The sequence below is a fragment of the Nilaparvata lugens genome, chromosome 1 (genome assembly GCF_014356525.2).
Source record: "Nilaparvata lugens isolate BPH chromosome 1, ASM1435652v1, whole genome shotgun sequence".
Classification (NCBI taxonomy): domain Eukaryota; kingdom Metazoa; phylum Arthropoda; class Insecta; order Hemiptera; family Delphacidae; genus Nilaparvata; species Nilaparvata lugens.
This window is the reverse complement of record NC_052504.1, coordinates 30,891,438-30,911,018: the sequence shown is the minus strand read 5'-3', so window position 1 is coordinate 30,911,018 and position 19,581 is coordinate 30,891,438. Positions and strand designations below refer to the sequence as shown.

The window sequence follows — 19,581 nt, the reverse complement described above, 5'->3', positions numbered from 1 at the left end:
GATTGGCTGATGATGTTGTTTTTGAGTAGATTACTGTAATTCTGATCATTTTCTCAAATCACTTATCTTTTATACTTAAGATCATATCACACGAAGTAAGAATACGATATTTACATGAAATAAGTCTTACAGCCAATATTGAGGTATTCACCTCTATGTTGTGGAGGAATCTCATCTTGTTCTGAAATTATGTTTTTTTATTCACTAACACAAACTGCACTTTCAAGTTAAAATGAAGATTAAGTTCACCTCATTGCACAAAATTTGTAGAAATTTGTTTTAAGAATATGCTTTAATTGAAAGTTATATGTTAATTATATTTATGTGATTAAGTGAAAATGCTAAACTCAAAAATGACAAATGTCTCACAAATCACAATATTTTCAAGTGAAAACTTCCATAATCAAAAAGAACTATAATAATTCAACATGACTATATTAATTTTTAATTACAATAAATTCCATAGCACCAAAAAATAAATGAGTCTTTTTCAACGAACCTCAAATATTTATCATTTTAATAGAAAGAAAAATCACATCCTCAAAATTTCACTCCAATTTATCGATAATTGAAAAATTGAAAGAGTCAAATAATTCAAACGGTTCTCGACATTATTGATGAAAACAATAATAATAATTGATGTTAGGATTGAAAGCTATAAGTTGAAATTGTCCTTGAAACATTTATGAAATGAACAAGCATAGAATTTTTCATCACTAATTGTGAGCATGATTATTATATTGCTTAAGAGCTAATAAACGTATCGTGAAGAAGAAAAAGTGATGATTCCTTTCATATAAATATCACTCAATGAATGTGATCATTCTTCTGATCCCAACAAACGTACAATTCTGGCGCTCTGTTTCTTTATGTCAGCTCTAGATGGCACTGATGGATCTTCTATCATTACCACTTCTTTCAGAATCTCAGACATAGCTGTTGACAAATATAAATGCTGTTATGAAAAGTTCATAATCCACATAAAGAAAGAATACAATGAAATCGTGCAATATTTTATGGTGAAAGATTGTTTCAAATATTGTCTCTTTCCATCATTACTACCATAATTTTTTTGTCATAATGCTTTTGATAAACCAAGACTATTTTGTTGCATTGATATTAATATTTTATTGTTATTGTACATTCTCGAAAGCTCAGAAACACACACTTTTACAATTCAGTATTAAAAATATTCTACTGAATAACTTATCGATCAATACATCGATAAATAATAAATTTATACCATAAATAAATAGTAAATGAAAGAATTGATATTATAACAGAATAATAGATTAGAGAAATAAAACAAACCGTGTTCATAAACATCCTCCACAACTTCGGTGGCATTGATCTGAATGATTTGCTGCTCAAGTTTCTTTTTGCCTCTCAAATATTGTGCATTGGTTAACGGAACATCAATCAGCTTGTACCTATTTACCAGCATCAGTAGTTTTGTGTTCACACTTTCCAAAATCGAAAGCGCTAGAACATTCAAGTAATACATTAATTACAAAAATATTCCATTTTTTCTCCATCGTATTCTATTTATTTGGCTCTATTTCATAGGACGTAAAGAAATATTATAATGAAAGGGCATCGGCATGAGTTGAATTGATATTGATTACTCTTTACAATGCTGAAATCAATCAAGAATGCATTTGAAAAAAAAGTTGCATCAATACATTATCCACCTTCGAATAGACCGGTTCAAAATAACTGCGAAAAATTGATCTCAGTTCCTCCACGACGCTCTAGACATGCCAAAAAAGCCCATTGAACGATAAACTAATTTACAAAAGATGTTTAATCAACAATCATTAATGGTGTAATAGGTAATCTTCTATTAAATTTGATAGTCTAATATGGATTACGGATCAAAATATTTGATCATGTAATCGGTCACAAAGTAACACATATTCCCCTAGAATTTACGATTTGTAATTGAAATTGAATTATACACAGTATATATAGGAAATTCATCAACTAGAAAAAAATGAGCGTTGTTTTAGTCTGAGCTAAAACTAAGATCACGTTGTAGTGTTGAGACCAATGACTGCAGTGTCACCATTGTGAATAAATTTGCTTCTTTTTTAAACATAAATTCCCAAGTAGTCTCTGAAGTCAAAACTAACAGCATGGCTGAAGTACTGAAACAAAACTTGTATGACTAGAAAACCTTATTCAATAAAAATGTATTGTTCCACTTACGATCAGTTGTTGAAGATGGAAGTATGTCATTGGTCTCAGAAACGCATGGATTCTCCAATTTATTCAACTGTGCTTCGTATCTTGACAGCCTATCAACCCGGTCCAACTTTCTGTTGAGTGTTATCAAACCCATCCTTATGTCTGACACATATGCTCCTATGTATTCTCTCTCTTTCTCTGCAAGTTTCTTATCTTCTATCATTTTATTTGTTTCTTCAACCAACTTCTGTTGTTCTATCTTGAAACTAGAATTATACATTCAATAATGAGTTTGGTAACTTTTGTAGCATGGAGAGAATATGGTACTCAGTAGAAATTTTAGCAAGTTGAAATTTATTCTATTGATTTAGGCTTGTTCTTGGTGACTACAGCTATTGAATTGAATAATTGCTTTTCTTAAGGGCGAGTTAGGACTCTAGGTCCTGTCTGCAGTCTGCTTTACAACCCTAGTAATGGCCACACACTCTAGTAACCTAGTAACACAAACCTAGTAATCTGCCACACAACACAGCTATTATGAGACACAGAACACTGATAACGTATAGGCTACTAGGAATGCAATTTGAATTCATTGAAATCACAAAATCATTCCAATATCAAATCATTGATTAACTCAATCAGGTCATGGAATGAAGTAATGAATTATGTGTCTATCCACTCCTTATAAAGCCTAACAAAGTTCTCAAGTATTCTTCATTTTGAACAATTTTATCGCCCATATCATTTATTTGGTTCTATAAATAATAATAATAATATATCTAAGCTGTAAACTGTTTCATCAATACCATCTTGACCAACATATTATGTTGCCGATACATTATAATTATTATCCTTTCCAATTATTTTCATCACTATTATAATAATATAATAATCAATTAGACCTATCCGTGATTGCCAGGTTTTCTACCTTTCTGTGGATGGCACTATTGTCTGCTCAAGATGTTCGCAGCAAGCAAATAACTCGGTATTTTGTTCCAGTAGTTTTTCTCCGAGCGACTCTTGCTGTTTGACCATATCTAGCAAGGCATTTCTAGTGTCATTTTGCAGTTTCATTCTGAAAAATAAAATACGAACGTCAGCTTCTATTTTTGAATAGGCTAATTTATAAGATACTATATGAACAAGTTGATGAAACTATTTTGAGTGCTGAAGATGGAAAGTTTATGAGAAGAGTTTCTTAGGAAATGATTCAACAAAATTGTTTTATAGCCTGTATTGAAATTGCAAGCAATTAACCCTATCACTTCGTTGAACAATAAAATTTAACAAAAAGAATAGAGTTATAAAGAAAAAGAAAAATCTCAGTACCCTTTTTGAAATATTTTATCACAACATGTTAAATATTTCGAAAAGAGTACTGAGATTTTTCTTTTTCTTTATAATTATATTACAAGTAGCCCTATACAGAAAAGAGATAAATAATAGAGTTGTATAGCTCACTACAGTGCAACCCCGATATAACAAATAACCCGGTATAACGTTCTTTTTTCCGGTCCCTTGAAAACCCCATAAACCTTAATAGAAAATTAACCCCTATGTAGGCCTAGCGTACAAAATACGTATTCGTATACACCTCTATATAACGTTTGGTGTGTTTAGTAATATTTTGACCCCTGTATAACGTATATAAAAATTAGCCTCTATATAACGTATTCCCACGGTTCAGACCCCTGTATAAAGTATTTTATTCTTATCTAGGCCATCACTTGAGCATGTTTGAACATGAAAGTTTTCATTTACCCCCCTTCCGCTCGCCGCCCATAATAGAGTACAGTACTGTCTGTAATGTTCTATATATTCTTGTGTATTCTCAGACAGTGAAGTCTGAAGTGTACGGTTGCAGATTTTGAATGAAAAGTTTTTGTGTGACTGAAAGTGTGTTTTTGTGTTTTTTTTTTTTTGCAAGTTTGTTTTTGAGTGTGTCATGGCCGAGAAAAGAAAGTCTTTGAGTGTTGACTTCAAACGTAAAGTTTTAAAATTCATAGAAGAAAACCCTCATAAGAAGAAAGTGGACATTGCAAAGGAATTCAACATTACACCAACAACTCTTTCAACAATTCTTAGAAATAAAAACAGATATGAAGACGAAGGTGAACTTTCTGGTCAGTGTAAAAGGGCTAAACCAGCCGAATTACAGGACGTTGAAACTGCTGTCATGTTATGGCTTAAACAGTGTCGTGACAAAAACGTATCCATTTCGGGACCTATACTTCAGGAAAAAGCTCAACAATTTGCCGAGCAGTTGGGCCATAATTCTTTTCGAGCAAGCAATGGCTGGTTGGACCGCTTCAAGAAGAGGAATGAAGTAACTTTTAAAAAAGTGTGTGGTGAAAGCGGTAGTGTTGATGCAGTGTGCGCGGAATGGAAGAAAAAACTGATAGACTTGACACAAGGATTCAATGAAGATGATATTTACAATGTAGACGAAACAGGCTTATTCTTCAAATGCCTACCAGACAAAACTTTGACTTTCAAGGGTGATCCCTGCAGTGGAGGGAAAAACAGCAAGGAACGGCTTACGGTGATGCTTGGGGCTAATGCATCAGGTACACATAAGCTGAAGCCCTTAATAATCGGAAAATCAAAAAAGCCACGCTGCTTTAAACACGTTACGTCTCTGCCAACAAAATACGTTGCTAATAAAAAAGCTTGGATGACAGGAGAAATTTTCAGCAACTGGCTAAAAGAAACAAACATACAAATGAAACTGAGAAAGAAGAAAATCTTGTAATTTATAGACAACTGTTCGGCCCACAAGGACATCCCGAAGTTGACCCATATTAATCTCCAGTTCTTGCCGTGTAATATAACATCAAAACTTCAGCCCATGGATCAAGGGATAATACAGAATTTCAAAACACTCTACAGACGGGAAGTGGTTAGACAATACCTGAACGACATGGATCACTAAACTTCAACTAACATCAACCTTCTCGACGCCATGTGGATGGTGATGAAAGCATGGAATAATGTTTCTCAACAAACAATTGCAAATTGTTTCAAAAAAAGTAGTTTCAAACTCAGTGTGCAAGAGGAAGCCACGGATGAAGAGGAGTTGGATAACCCGTTACCCGCACAGCCTGGTTTGAATGTCGAAGCCTCCTGGCCAAGAATTCAAGAAGCATTGGATATCAACATCGAGTTTGAGGAATTTTGCAAACTTTGATGAAGATGTTGCAGTATGTGGGGAGCTTACTGATTATGAAATCATCTCCAAAGTAACCGCAGATCCAGAGGCAGATGATGACGGTGAAGGCGAGGAAGAAGAAGACGTCCAAGCTGATGCAGCTGTTGCCGATCGACCGGACCCTACTTCAGAGGATGCTCGTGAAGCTCTGAACGTGTTCAAGTGTTTCTTTTTAAAGAAGAGTGCTGTATCCGAAAATACTATGGAATCCATCACCAAGCTAGACTGTGCATTGGACCAAGTGAAACTCTATACAGCGAATACACAATCAAAAATTATTGATTACTTTGGGCCAGGCAGCAGCCGTTGTTTGCTTGCTAATTTGATTGATTGAACTTGCTAATTAAAAACTATTGAAAATAATACTGTATGTATATTTTATTCTGAAAATATATACGTGAACAGGTAGTTCTTTTAATTCACTGAACAAATTTCCTAATTGATTGAGCTATACAGTATATGTGAAAAGAAATAGGATACAGTACAGTATTGCTATTATTCAACTACTATTGAATTTTTACTCATTTTAGCATTTTTTACTCAATTGCTATTTTTAATACGGTATTTCTATTATTTAATAGCAATTGAATAATTGCAATATCCTATTTCCTTCCACCTTTATAGAGTAGTTAACAAATCTGCATTTATTTTTAAGAAGCCAAGTTGGCTAGTTACAAAGGTGGAAGGAAAATGGGTACTGTATTACAATTATTAAACTGCTATTAAATAATAGCATTTATTTAATTGCTATTTTCAATACAGTATTTCTATTATATAATAGCAATTGAATAATTTCAATATCCTATTTTCTTCCACCTTCTGTAGCAGTACAGTACTGTACTGTAATATAAAACATACAGTACATTACTGTAAACTGTATATCTAAAAATCTACTTCAAATAGAGGTTGAACGTGCTCAATATACTTTATATGGAGGTTATAACTAACCCTTATATAACGTATTTTTCCAGACTTTAACCTCGATTTAACGAACCTCGTTTTCAAGTAAACCCCTACATAACGTACGAATTTCTTGGTCCCTTCAAATACGTTAAATCGGGGTCCCACTGTATCTGTGTACTATAGTATTGTGTAACCAACCTACTGGTAGAGGGCTACATACAGAAAGTATATGTACTACTCCATTCTCCTGTATCGTAAGATAGAAAATTAAAGTAAATTTAAAGTTTTTGTCCAGTAATTTCACCTTGGATAAATATCAGCAATTGTCAGAACCTCGGTGATATCCTTCAAATGTAGTAGATGTTTTTCCAGCTCAATCAATTCTTCTTTCAAATTGTCTGGTACAACTGAGTCTTTATTAAATTCTTCTTCGTCATCATACAGAATAAGACTCTGTAATCAATTTTTAACACCATTATTTATTTTTTTCAATTGCTTGGAAGTTGAGTTAGATTCATTCCAATCAACATTTTGGAAATATAGTTTGAATTTGATATTTTTTTTTGAAACAGTTTGTATGTGAAAATAGTAAATACACTTGTATGAGGTAATAGGTACGATGATGATCTTGATCTTCAAGAGATGGGTTTAGCTAACATCACAATTACATTTCAATTTATGGAAAGGTATTATTGTATATTGCTTTCAGATTCCCAACTTTGAATAGCTGAGCAATCCTAAATAGTTTAAGAACACAACGTTCAATGGGCTGAAAAAGTTACTTTAATCTCAACAGGGGTAACCACAGGGCCTCACGGAGGTGTTTAAAATGACTTCTGACGAAACTTTTTGTAAGGGAGGGGGGTACGTATTTCTTCCAATCAAATAAAATTGATATACGGTATTCATAATTTCAATTCATGTTTAACATAATACGGTACTTCACTAAATACTATTGAATCTGTGTGTAAAATGAAGTGATTTACCACAACTTTGCTTTAGATTAGACAATCAAATTTTTTCTCTAGTAGAAAATGTTAATGAATGAATTAGGTCAACTTACATCCGCTTGTCCAAATTCACGACAGCTATTGGTGATAGTTTCCAATTCTAATTTCAAATTCCTAGTTGTGAAATCCATTTTCTTCATGAATCTCCTCAGTTTTCTCTCTTCGAGTCTATAACAGTCATGGAGTTCAGCTAGTTTCTGAGAAGCCTCCTGGCCAGTCTCAGTGGCTCGCACTATGCACTTCGCCTGGGTAACTCTGTCCGTTTCCATGCTTTTCAGAGTTTTATCGAAACGCAGAGACTCCTGCAAAATAAAAAAAAACAATTTTAACAAAAATTATCAAAATTATAAAATTTTTCTTAGGTTAAGAGCACTTAAACTTACAATTCGCCAATTTCGAATTCCGGCAGTGCATCTTGCTTGTCTGTCGCTCAGCCTACGCCTCCAGCATTTTCTATTTTTTGCAGAAACAAATAACTTTTTGACAAATATAATTTTTTATCAAAATCCTCAATCTAAATATAAGCAGTTATTAGATATGAAAAGTACCGTACAGTAGTTAAAGTCTAGAACTATCAATGCTTAGGCCTATCTATTTGATATGATAGCATGATTACCATCTTCTAAAGTTTCGTTTATGAAATAGTTTATTAAAATGTTATTCATACCTTCTCAAGCATATTGAATAGTTGCTCGTATGAATCATTAACAACTCTAGCTGTGTTCTGCTTCTTCAACATGCTTTGGATTTTGTTGAGAATCTCTTGTTCATCATGAGTGTTTGAGATGAATTTTCCTGGTTTTTTCAACTCTTGTAACTGCAACTGAAAAAAGAATAGAAGACAATTGAATTAGCAAGTAGGTATGAATCTAATTGTTAATTTTGCTCATGAAACATTATAACAATATTCTGAGTTAGCTAGCCTTCATTAAAACCTACACTAGAATTTAGAATCATCCATTGATGATTAGTTGAATCTATATAAGCGGTTCATTTGATTTCGTTGAACGCTGTTTTACAATACCGTATAATAAAAGTTTGACCATTATAATAAATGCAGTGTTTATTTCTGTTCACACTTGAAGTACGTACGATAAAAAGTAGCTTACAATAATGAATTACATATTCTACAGTTCCACTCGAAATATTTTGTACTTCATTACTTACCTTCAAATTGACAATATGTTTTCCAATTTACTCCTTTCATAGCCAAGTTTATCACATTCCTTTCTCGTTGTAATATCCTTTGTTTGATATTTTCTACCGCATCCTGAAGAAAATATACATTAGCGTGTAAAGGTAGGCGCACACAGATCGTCATCGGACGGACGGCATGCATCGGACGGATCGGACGATTAGATTTGATGCATTGTTTTCAATTGGAGTGCGCATACCTATACGATGCGGATAGGTATGCGCACTCCAATTGAAAACAATTTAATCGTCCGATTCGTGCCGTCCGTCCGATGACGATCTGTGTGCGCCTACCTTTACTCAGAGTACATAATTTAGTATATTCTGATAGTTCGTGTAAATGAATAACAACAATTAGTCGACAGTGCTCATCAATGAGTTGAGTTGAGTGCTCAGTATCTAAATTACAATAAATTTATTAAGATGTTCAATTTGTTTTGCACTATAGTGTATTTGCTAAGTGTATGAGTATCATACCAAGTTAGTTAAAATAATGAATCTTTTATCTTACCTATACCTACTTTAAATAATCTACCAAGAAAATAATGTATACTTTAATTTATTAGTAATCTAGTACCCTATTACTATTTGATTTATAATTCGCTAAGCTTATATTATTGCGCTAAAAGAATTGGAGGTAACGTAGCTGAATCAGTAAAAATCTAAACTGAGTTATTTGCAGTTATATTACACTTTAAGCGAATTAGGTTTCTAGTTTATAGTGAATACAATAAATTTACTTTGGGGGTACATTCTGATAGGCAAGTTGATAAAATTTATTTGTTTGAAAGCATCCTGCTTTCCTTCTTGTCACCAAGGATATAGGATTTTAACTTCTCCCTGTTCTCTATTAGATCCTTTTCAAGCTTCTTTATGTATTTTATATTTCCTTTTTTAGTTCTGATAGCTTCCAATCTGCTTTGTTTTGCAGTCCTTTCTGAAAAAAATATATTTATTTGGATCTCTTTCAATTTTTTTTTTATAAATAAACTATCAAGCCAAAATACATTAATGTGCAGGTATCTTATCATTATAAGGTATCGAAATATTACATCATACATCATACTATTATAATTATCCTGTCAATAGGCTTACATATGGTTGTATGACATGCACTGGTGCCTGGTGCAACTGAAAAGAAAACTGTTATATGGAATGAATTAAAATATGAGATGAACGTGGAAAATAAAGGATGATAGACATTTTCTTTCAAATTCAAGATTGAGCTGGCAAAAGTGTTAATAGTACAGTGGTATGATTTAGGTGGCCTATAACTTTAGGTACCCTTTCTCATCATCAAACTTCAACACTTATAAAAAATGATCTATACCTGATTTACCAATCTGATAATATTTTAGAATTCAATCTTAAACAAAACAAAAATAATTTATATTTATTTGTAATAAACAAATTAATAGTTTAGATTTTTTAACGCACCTTTTTTATAACATTTATTGACTTATACGGTTTTACTAATTGAACCATTATTGTCTTGGTAATATTACAGAATATAGGTAATATCAATAAAATGAAATATTTTTATTTATTTGGTCTCGCATAGACAAGAGTTATTTGGAACCTTATCTAGGGTATCTAAAACTAAGCATTAAATTGCAAAATAAATCAACACTTACCTTCTAGTTTCAGAGCATTCTGTAGCTGAGCTAGTTTATCAGAAGTGGGAAGCTTATTTTCATAAGTTTTATGCATTGTGCAGAATTTAGTTACGTTTCTCAAGTAATAGAATTTAAAAAATTGCACGATGAATCATGTTTTTAAATCAATGCTTTTTTAACCCTCTTTCTCAAGTGTGATCAAGCTTGTTCACAACATATGGTTGATATGAAGTATGAAGTCAGTGTGCAAGAGGAAGCCACGGATGAAGAGGAGTTGGATAACCCGTTACCCGCACAGCCTGGTTTGAATGTCGAAGCCTCCTGGCCAAGAATTCAAGAAGCATTGGATATCAACATCGAGTTTGAGGAATTTTGCAAACTTTGATGAAGATGTTGCAGTATGTGGGGAGCTTACTGATTATGAAATCATCTCCAAAGTAACCGCAGATCCAGAGGCAGATGATGACGGTGAAGGCGAGGAAGAAGAAGACGTCCAAGCTGATGCAGCTGTTGCCGATCGACCGGACCCTACTTCAGAGGATGCTCGTGAAGCTCTGAACGTGTTCAAGTGTTTCTTTTTAAAGAAGAGTGCTGTATCCGAAAATACTATGGAATCCATCACCAAGCTAGACTGTGCATTGGACCAAGTGAAACTCTATACAGCGAATACACAATCAAAAATTATTGATTACTTTGGGCCAGGCAGCAGCCGTTGTTTGCTTGCTAATTTGATTGATTGAACTTGCTAATTAAAAACTATTGAAAATAATACTGTATGTATATTTTATTCTGAAAATATATACGTGAACAGGTAGTTCTTTTAATTCACTGAACAAATTTCCTAATTGATTGAGCTATACAGTATATGTGAAAAGAAATAGGATACAGTACAGTATTGCTATTATTCAACTACTATTGAATTTTTACTCATTTTTAGCATTTTTTACTCAATTGCTATTTTTAATACGGTATTTCTATTATTTAATAGCAATTGAATAATTGCAATATCCTATTTCCTTCCACCTTTATAGAGTAGTTAACAAATCTGCATTTATTTTTAAGAAGCCAAGTTGGCTAGTTACAAAGGTGGAAGGAAAATGGGTACTGTATTACAATTATTAAACTGCTATTAAATAATAGCATTTATTTAATTGCTATTTTCAATACAGTATTTCTATTATATAATAGCAATTGAATAATTTCAATATCCTATTTTCTTCCACCTTCTGTAGCAGTACAGTACTGTACTGTAATATAAAACATACAGTACATTACTGTAAACTGTATATCTAAAAATCTACTTCAAATAGAGGTTGAACGTGCTCAATATACTTTATATGGAGGTTATAACTAACCCTTATATAACGTATTTTTCCAGACTTTAACCTCGATTTAACGAACCTCGTTTTCAAGTAAACCCCTACATAACGTACGAATTTCTTGGTCCCTTCAAATACGTTAAATCGGGGTCCCACTGTATCTGTGTACTATAGTATTGTGTAACCGACCTACTGGTAGAGGGCTACATACAGAAAGTATATGTACTACTCCATTCTCCTGTATCGTAAGATAGAAAATTAAAGTAAATTTAAAGTTTTTGTCCAGTAATTTCACCTTGGATAAATATCAGCAATTGTCAGAACCTCGGTGATATCCTTCAAATGTAGTAGATGTTTTTCCAGCTCAATCAATTCTTCTTTCAAATTGTCTGGTACAACTGAGTCTTTATTAAATTCTTCTTCGTCATCATACAGAATAAGACTCTGTAATCAATTTTTAACACCATTATTTATTTTTTTCAATTGCTTGGAAGTTGAGTTAGATTCATTCCAATCAACATTTGGAAATATAGTTTGAATTTGATATTTTTTTTTGAAACAGTTTGTATGTGAAAATAGTAAATACACTTGTATGAGGTAATAGGTACGATGATGATCTTGATCTTCAAGAGATGGGTTTAGCTAACATCACAATTACATTTCAATTTATGGAAAGGTATTATTGTATATTGCTTTCAGATTCCCAACTTTGAATAGCTGAGCAATCCTAAATAGTTTAAGAACACAACGTTCAATGGGCTGAAAAAGTTACTTTAATCTCAACAGGGGTAACCACAGGGCCTCACGGAGGTGTTTAAAATGACTACTGACAAAACTTTTTGTAAGGGAGGGGGGGTACTTGATTTCTTCCAATCAAATAAAATTCATATACGGTATTCATAATTTCAATTCATGTTCAACATAATACGGTACTGCACTAAATACTATTGAATCTGTGTGTAAAATGAAGTGATTTACCACAACTTTGCTTTAGATTAGACAATCAAATTTTTTCTCTAGTAGAAAATGTTAATGAATGAATTAGGTCTACTTACATCCGCTTGTCCAAATTCACGACAGCTATTGGTGATAGTTTCCAATTCTAATTTCAAATTCCTAGTTGTGAAATCCATTTTCTTCATGAATCTCCTCAGTTTTCTCTCTTCGAGTCTATAACAGTCATGGAGTTCAGCTAGTTTCTGAGAAGCCTCCTGGCCAGTCTCAGTGGCGCGCACTATGCACTTCGCCTGGGTAACTCTGTCCGTTTCCATGCTTTTCAGAGTTTTATCGAAACGCAGAGACTCCTGCAAAATAAAAAAAAACAATTTTAACAAAAATTATCAAAATTATAAAATTTTTCTTAGGTTAAGAGCACTTAAACTTACAATTCGCCAATTTCGAATTCCGGCAGTGCATCTTGCTTGTCTGTCGCTCAGCCTACGCCTCCAGCATTTTCTATTTTTTGCAGAAACAAATAACTTTTTGACAAATATAATTTTTTATCAAAATCCTCAATCTAAATATAAGCAGTTATTAGATATGAAAAGTACCGTACAGTAGTTAAAGTCTAGAACTATCAATGCTTAGGCCTATCTATTTGATATGATAGCATGATTACCATCTTCTAAAGTTTCGTTTATGAAATAGTTTATTAAAATGTTATTCATACCTTCTCAAGCATATTGAATAGTTGCTCGTATGAATCATTAACAACTCTAGCTGTGTTCTGCTTCTTCAACATGCTTTGGATTTTGTTGAGAATCTCTTGTTCATCATGAGTGTTTGAGATGAATTTTCCTGGTTTTTTCAACTCTTGTAACTGCAACTGAAAAAAGAATAGAAGACAATTGAATTAGCAAGTAGGTATGAATCTAATTGTTAATTTTGCTCATGAAACATTATAACAATATTCTGAGTTAGCTAGCCTTCATTAAAACCTACACTAGAATTTAGAATCATCCATTGATGATTAGTTGAATCTATATAAGCGGTTCATTTGATTTCGTTGAACGCTGTTTTACAATACCGTATAATAAAAGTTTGACCATTATAATAAATGCAGTGTTTATTTCTGTTCACACTTGAAGTACGTACGATAAAAAAGTAGCTTACAATAATGAATTACATATTCTACAGTTCCACTCGAAATATTTTGTACTTCATTACTTACCTTCAAATTTGACAATATGTTTTCCAATTTACTCCTTTCATAGCCAAGTTTATCACATTCCTTTCTCGTTGTAAATATCCTTTGTTTGATATTTTCTACCGCATCCTGAAGAAAATATACATTAGCGTGTAAAGGTAGGCGCACACAGATCGTCATCGGACGGACGGCATGCATCGGACGGATCGGACGATTAGATTTGATGCATTGTTTTCAATTGGAGTGCGCATACCTATACGATGCGGATAGGTATGCGCACTCCAATTGAAAACAATTTAATCGTCCGATTCGTGCCGTCCGTCCGATGACGATCTGTGTGCGCCTACCTTTACTCAGAGTACATAATTTAGTATATTCTGATAGTTCGTGTAAATGAATAACAACAATTAGTCGACAGTGCTCATCAATGAGTTGAGTTGAGTGCTCAGTATCTAAATTACAATAAATTTATTAAGATGTTCAATTTGTTTTGCACTATAGTGTATTTGCTAAGTGTATGAGTATCATACCAAGTTAGTTAAAATAATGAATCTTTTATCTTACCTATACCTACTTTAAATAATCTACCAAGAAAATAATGTATACTTTAATTTATTAGTAATCTAGTACCCTATTACTATTTGATTTATAATTCGCTAAGCTTATATTATTGCGCTAAAAAGAATTGGAGGTAACGTAGCTGAATCAGTAAAAATCTAAACTGAGTTATTTGCAGTTATATTACACTTTAAGCGAATTAGGTTTCTAGTTTATAGTGAATACAATAAATTTACTTTTGGGGGTACATTCTGATAGGCAAGTTGATAAAATTTATTTTGTTTGAAAGCATCCTGCTTTCCTTCTTTGTCACCAAGGATATAGGATTTTAACTTCTCCCTGTTCTCTATTAGATCCTTTTCAAGCTTCTTTATGTATTTTATATTTCCTTTTTTAGTTCTGATAGCTTCCAATCTGCTTTGTTTTGCAGTCCTTTCTGAAAAAATATATTTATTTGGATCTCTTTCAATTTTTTTTTTATAAATAAACTATCAAGCCAAAATACATTAATGTGCAGGTATCTTATCATTATAAGGTATCGAAATATTACATCATACATCATACTATTATAATTATCCTGTCAATAGGCTTACATATGGTTGTATGACATGCACTGGTGCCTGGTGCAACTGAAAAGAAAACTGTTATATGGAATGAATTAAAATATGAGATGAACGTGGAAAATAAAGGATGATAGACATTTTTCTTTCAAATTCAAGATTGAGCTGGCAAAAGTGTTAATAGTACAGTGGTATGATTTAGGTGGCCTATAACTTTAGGTACCCTTTCTCATCATCAAACTTCAACACTTATAAAAAATGATCTATACCTGATTTACCAATCTGATAATATTTTAGAATTCAATCTTAAACAAAACAAAAATAAATTTATATTTATTTGTAATAAACAAATTAAATAGTTTAGATTTTTTAACGCACCTTTTTTATAACATTTATTGACTTATACGGTTTTACTAATTGAACCATTATTGTCTTGGTAATATTACAGAATATAGGTAATATCAATAAAATGAAATATTTTTATTTATTTGGTCTCGCATAGACAAGAGTTATTTGGAACCTTATCTAGGGTATCTAAAACTAAGCATTAAATTGCAAAATAAATCAACACTTACCTTCTAGTTTCAGAGCATTCTGTAGCTGAGCTAGTTTATCAGAAGTGGGAAGCTTATTTTCATAAGTTTTATGCATTGTGCAGAATTTAGTTACGTTTCTCAAGTAATAGAATTTAAAAAATTGCACGATGAATCATGTTTTTAAAATCAATGCTTTTTTAACCCTCTTTCTCAAGTGTGATCAAGCTTGTTCACAACATATGGTTGATATGAAGTATGAAGTCAGTGCCAAGACAGTGTACCTGTAGTAACAAGCATTAATAATGTTTTGGATTATAATACGATTTCCTACGTAAATCAAACGATTTCTTACCTAAAACCATAAAATATAGTTTACAAAGACATAATTAATATCACAGTATTGCGCTAGAACTCGTAGAGAACGGACGTATAGTGGAGTAGTAATAGTGTAGTGTAGAAGTAGTGAGTCAGCAGTTTGTTCGCGATTAAAAGTGGAACAAAATTATTGCATCGAGTATCGGTCGTCAACCGCGGTATTTTATGCAAGCAAAGCGACTTGCTTTTCGCGGCGGTAATATAGCTCCGTTCGCGTTTCCGTGTGCGTGAGTGTTGATTACGAGTGCTGTTTGAAATGTATGGTAGCGAAATCGCACTATGTCCGACTTAGTGAAGCCACCAAGTTTTCCTGCATCAGAGCAAGAAGAAAGGGAAGCCACTAACGAGAGCATGGACACCAACAACATGGCAAATACACCAGAAATCCAGTGTTCACCGGATCAATACATAAAAGCAAATAAACTCAAATCTTCAGCCGAGCAGGTACTTTTCATCGCCTGGAAGGAATCTGATGAGAAGAGGAAGGAGCTAGAGAGAAGCAACGCCAAACTCTTGCAAAAAATGCAGGATTTGGAAAAAAGATTTCTCAATATTGAGAAAAAGATCCATAGCCCACAGCCTACTAGCTCAGCAGCCGAGAACTACTCGACAAATGAAGAAGAATTGGCTAAAGAAACTGAATGGATCAGAACTCGTACTAAGCGGGCTACCAAGAAGAGGAAGCTTAGCACCCCATCGCCAGAAATCAAAAATGAGTCTGCAAAAAAGAAGCAACAAAATTTGAATAATAAAATCACTCCTGTGGAAAAACCAATCAGTGAGGAGGAGAAGAGGAAGAAGAAAGAAATGCCACCACCGCCAATCATTGTGGATGGTATTAAGAATCTGAATGTACTTCTTACGAGTTTGAAAAAAGTGTCACCAGCTGACAAATTTAGGATTAAACTGTTAAGTAAAGAAACATTTAAAGTAAATGCAGTTGATTCGGAAACTTATCGGAATATTACCAGAGAATTGATTAAAGATGGGCTCAACTGGCACTCCTATGAAGATAAACAGTCGAGACCAATAAGAGTGATGATTAAAAAGCTTCATCACTCTTGTAGTACAGAAATGATTCTGGAAGATTTGAAAGTAAGAGGATTGAAAGTTCTAGAAGTTGTAAACAAGCTGAGGTGGAAGACAAGAGAACCATTAGATATGTTCATGGTATCATTCAGCGCGGAAGAAGATATAAAAACAGTATTTGAATTGAAAAATATACTTGGCTGTAGAGTGGAAGTTGAAGCATTGAAGAAGGCCAATCTGATACCGCAATGCAAACGTTGCCAAGCATACGGCCACACTCAAAAATATTGTAACAAGGAGCCTAGGTGTGTTAAGTGTGCAGGTAAACACCAAACAAAGGAATGTTCGAAACCCAACGATGCTCTACCAAAATGTATTCATTGCGGTGAAGCACATCCAGCCAGCTATCGAGGTTGCACTGTTGCAATCGAATTGCAAAAAATCAGGAATTCTACTAAAACAAAAACTATTGCAGATTCACGAAAGAAAATCATTCAAAATATCCCACCAAGAATCACGGAAAATACAGAAGCTCACAATCTAAACAATGGTAGTGCAGTTAAGAAATTGACTTTCGCCCAGATTGTCTCAAAAGAAAATAGATCGAAATTGGAAGAGCCAAAAAGTGAAGTAGAAGAAGGCACCAATAATATTTTGCAGCTAATCTTGGCAAAACTGGATAGACAAGAGCAAATAATCACCTCACTACAATCTAAATTTCAGAAGTTAGAACAGAGTAGACTACTGAAATTCAAATGATTCATTCACTAAAAATAATGGAATGGAACGCGAATGGATTGTTACAACGGCAACAGGAGTTAGAAGCAGTTCTAGACATAGAAAAAATAGATATATGTCTTATATCTGAAACTCACTTTACAAATCAATCGTTTATCAAATTCAAAGGCTTTAAGATCTATCATGCTTTACATCCCAGCAATGTCGCGAGGGGTGGGAGTGCCATCATTATCAGAGACAATCTACAACATCATGAAGAAGTGAAACATGAAAGTGATAGAATTCAATTGATAGGTGTAGCAGTTCAAGCAGTAAATTATAACTTTGTTGTTGCAGCTATTTACTGTCCTCCCAGATATTCCATCAGAAGAGAGGAGTATTCGACATTGCTTGATATGTTAGGAGAAAAATTCATTCTTGGTGGTGATTTCAATGCAAAGCACGTGCATTGGGGATCGCGCTTAACAACTCACAAGGGAAGACAGCTCTTCGAAGCAATGAAAGAGATGAGGTGCGAAGCTCTTTCAACTGGTAAACCAACCTACTGGCCCACCGATACGAGGAAAATCCCAGATCTCATAGATTTCTTCCTGACAAAAAATATATCAGTTAATTATTTGCATTTAGAGGATAGTTTCGACCTTAATTCCGACCACTCACCCATCATTATGACTCTGAGTGATTCAATTCTACGGAAGGAAAATACTTGTCCAGCGTTAGCAAATAGCCGCACTGATTGGGATGGCTTCCAACAGATGCTGGAGGAAAGAATAGAATTGAACTCACCATTAAGGAACGAAGAACATATTGATCGGGAGTTGGAGAAGTTTGTGACTGATATCCAACAGGCAGCATGGTGTAATACCCCACAAATCAGAAGAAGAACCACTGGAAATAATTACCCTGCGGAAATCAGAGAATTGATTGTTGAAAAACGAAGAGCTAGAAGGAGATGGCAGCAATCACGTTCCCCCCAAGACAAAAGAGTTTTGAACAATTTAACTCAAGAACTAAGGAGAGAGATTCAATGTATCAAGGAAGAATCAATTAATAGTTACTTGAGAAACTTGACAGCAGAATGCAGCACGGACTACTCACTCTGGAAGGCAGCTAAAAAAATAAAACGAACCATTCAACAATCTCCTCCTCTCAGAAAGCAGGACAGACAATGGGCAAGGAGTAGTGATGAAAAGGCACAGACATTTGCGGATCATCTTGTAAACGTTTTCCAGCCAATCAACTCAGGTGAAGACGAAACTTTAGAAGCGGATGAGAATATCTTACAGCCGAATCAAGAAATAATGCGTGTCACAGTAGAAGAAGTGAAAAGAGAAATAAGAAATCTGAATAACAAAAAACCCCTGGATTTGACATGATAACCGGCTCAGTCCTCAAACACCTACCAAGGAAAGCAATAGTGAAATTAACAAACATTTTGAATGCTTCTTTCAGACTAAAATTCGTACCAGGAATATGGAAAGTAGCAGAGGTTATAATGCTACTGAAGCCAGGTAAAGAGCCACATGAAGTATCATCATATAGGCCAATATCATTGTTACCGGTCCTATCCAAGTTGTTTGAAAGGATTTTACTTAGTAGGCTAAAACCAATAATTGAGAGACAGCACATAATTCCAAATCACCAATTTGGCTTCAGAGTGAAACACTCAACAATAGATCAAGTGCATCGGATTATAAATGTAATAGAGAAGTGCTTAGAAGAGAAAAAAGTTTGTTCAGCAGCTTTCCTTGATATAGGGCAAGCTTTTGATAAAGTATGGCATGAAGGTCTCATTTTCAAGCTCAAAAAAGTGCTACCAAAGCAATATACAGATATATTACAATCCTATCTCACTGACAGATACTTTAGGGTCAGGCATGAAAGTTCATATTCTGATTTGAAGGAAATTAAAGCAGGAGTTCCTCAAGGCAGTGTTCTGGGACCAGTTCTTTACCTACTCTATACCAGCGATATTCCCAGCCTTGATGAGAATACTACAGCAACATTTGCAGACGACACAGCCATATTATCAGTAGACAGTAATATACATATTGCAACAGAGAAACTACAGAGATCCATCAACAAAATTCAAGATTGGACTAGAAAGTGGAGAATGAAATTGAATGAAACAAAGTCGATTCACATCAATTTTACCAATAAGAAGGACCTGCCCATACCAATAACTATCAACAACCAAGTTGT

At 33.8% G+C, this 19,581-nt stretch overlaps 3 protein-coding genes across 3 annotated transcripts; 1 reads left to right on the top strand and 2 right to left on the bottom strand.

Moving 5' to 3' along the window:
* Nucleotides 1–5: 5 nt before the first annotated feature.
* LOC111052856 lies at nt 6–8,578 on the bottom strand. Its single transcript, XM_022339660.2, has 8 exons — nt 8,476–8,578; nt 7,976–8,131; nt 7,362–7,610; nt 6,603–6,751; nt 3,116–3,262; nt 2,209–2,453; nt 1,312–1,482; nt 6–936 (listed from the first exon to the last, which is right to left on the bottom strand). The coding sequence occupies exons 2-8, from the start codon at nt 8,045–8,047 to the stop codon at nt 821–823; spliced, it is 1,149 nt and encodes a 382-aa protein (XP_022195352.2). The 5' UTR covers nt 8,048–8,131; nt 8,476–8,578; the 3' UTR covers nt 6–820.
* LOC120350763 (tigger transposable element-derived protein 6-like) lies at nt 3,269–5,624 on the top strand. The gene has a single exon (XM_039425516.1). It carries the CDS (start codon nt 4,133–4,135, stop codon nt 4,937–4,939), a length of 807 nt encoding a protein of 268 aa, XP_039281450.1. The 5' UTR covers nt 3,269–4,132; the 3' UTR covers nt 4,940–5,624.
* Nucleotides 8,579–11,644: 3,066 nt separating the features above from the next.
* Nucleotides 11,645–15,693, bottom strand: LOC120350748. Its single transcript, XM_039425465.1, has 6 exons — nt 15,277–15,693; nt 14,378–14,577; nt 13,608–13,712; nt 13,107–13,262; nt 12,493–12,741; nt 11,645–11,881 (listed from the first exon to the last, which is right to left on the bottom strand). Exons 1-6 carry the CDS (start codon nt 15,350–15,352, stop codon nt 11,729–11,731), a joined length of 939 nt encoding a protein of 312 aa, XP_039281399.1. The 5' UTR covers nt 15,353–15,693; the 3' UTR covers nt 11,645–11,728.
* Between the last annotated feature and the right edge of the window lie 3,888 nt (nt 15,694–19,581).

Bases quoted from the DNA above. Each gene is read 5' to 3' on its own strand.
- LOC111052856 (XM_022339660.2), bottom strand. From the start codon at position 8,047: ATGTTGAAGAAGCAGAACACAGCTAGAGTTGTTAATGATTCATACGAG. The intron at 6,752-7,361 runs GTAAGTTGACCT...AATTGATTACAG, and splicing joins GTGAATTTGGACAAGCGGAT to AGTCTTATTCTGTATGATGA. The intron at 3,263-6,602 runs GTGAAATTACTG...TTTATTTTTCAG, and splicing joins ATTGCTGATATTTATCCAAG to AATGAAACTGCAAAATGACA.
- LOC120350748 (XM_039425465.1), bottom strand. From the start codon at position 15,352: ATGCATAAAACTTATGAAAATAAGCTTCCCACTTCTGATAAACTAGCT. The intron at 13,263-13,607 runs GTAAGTAATGAA...TTCTTTTTTCAG, and splicing joins ACATATTGTCAAATTTGAAG to TTGCAGTTACAAGAGTTGAA. The intron at 11,882-12,492 runs GTAAGTAGACCT...AATTGATTACAG, and splicing joins GTGAATTTGGACAAGCGGAT to AGTCTTATTCTGTATGATGA.
- LOC120350763 (XM_039425516.1), top strand. From the start codon at position 4,133: ATGGCCGAGAAAAGAAAGTCTTTGAGTGTTGACTTCAAACGTAAAGTT.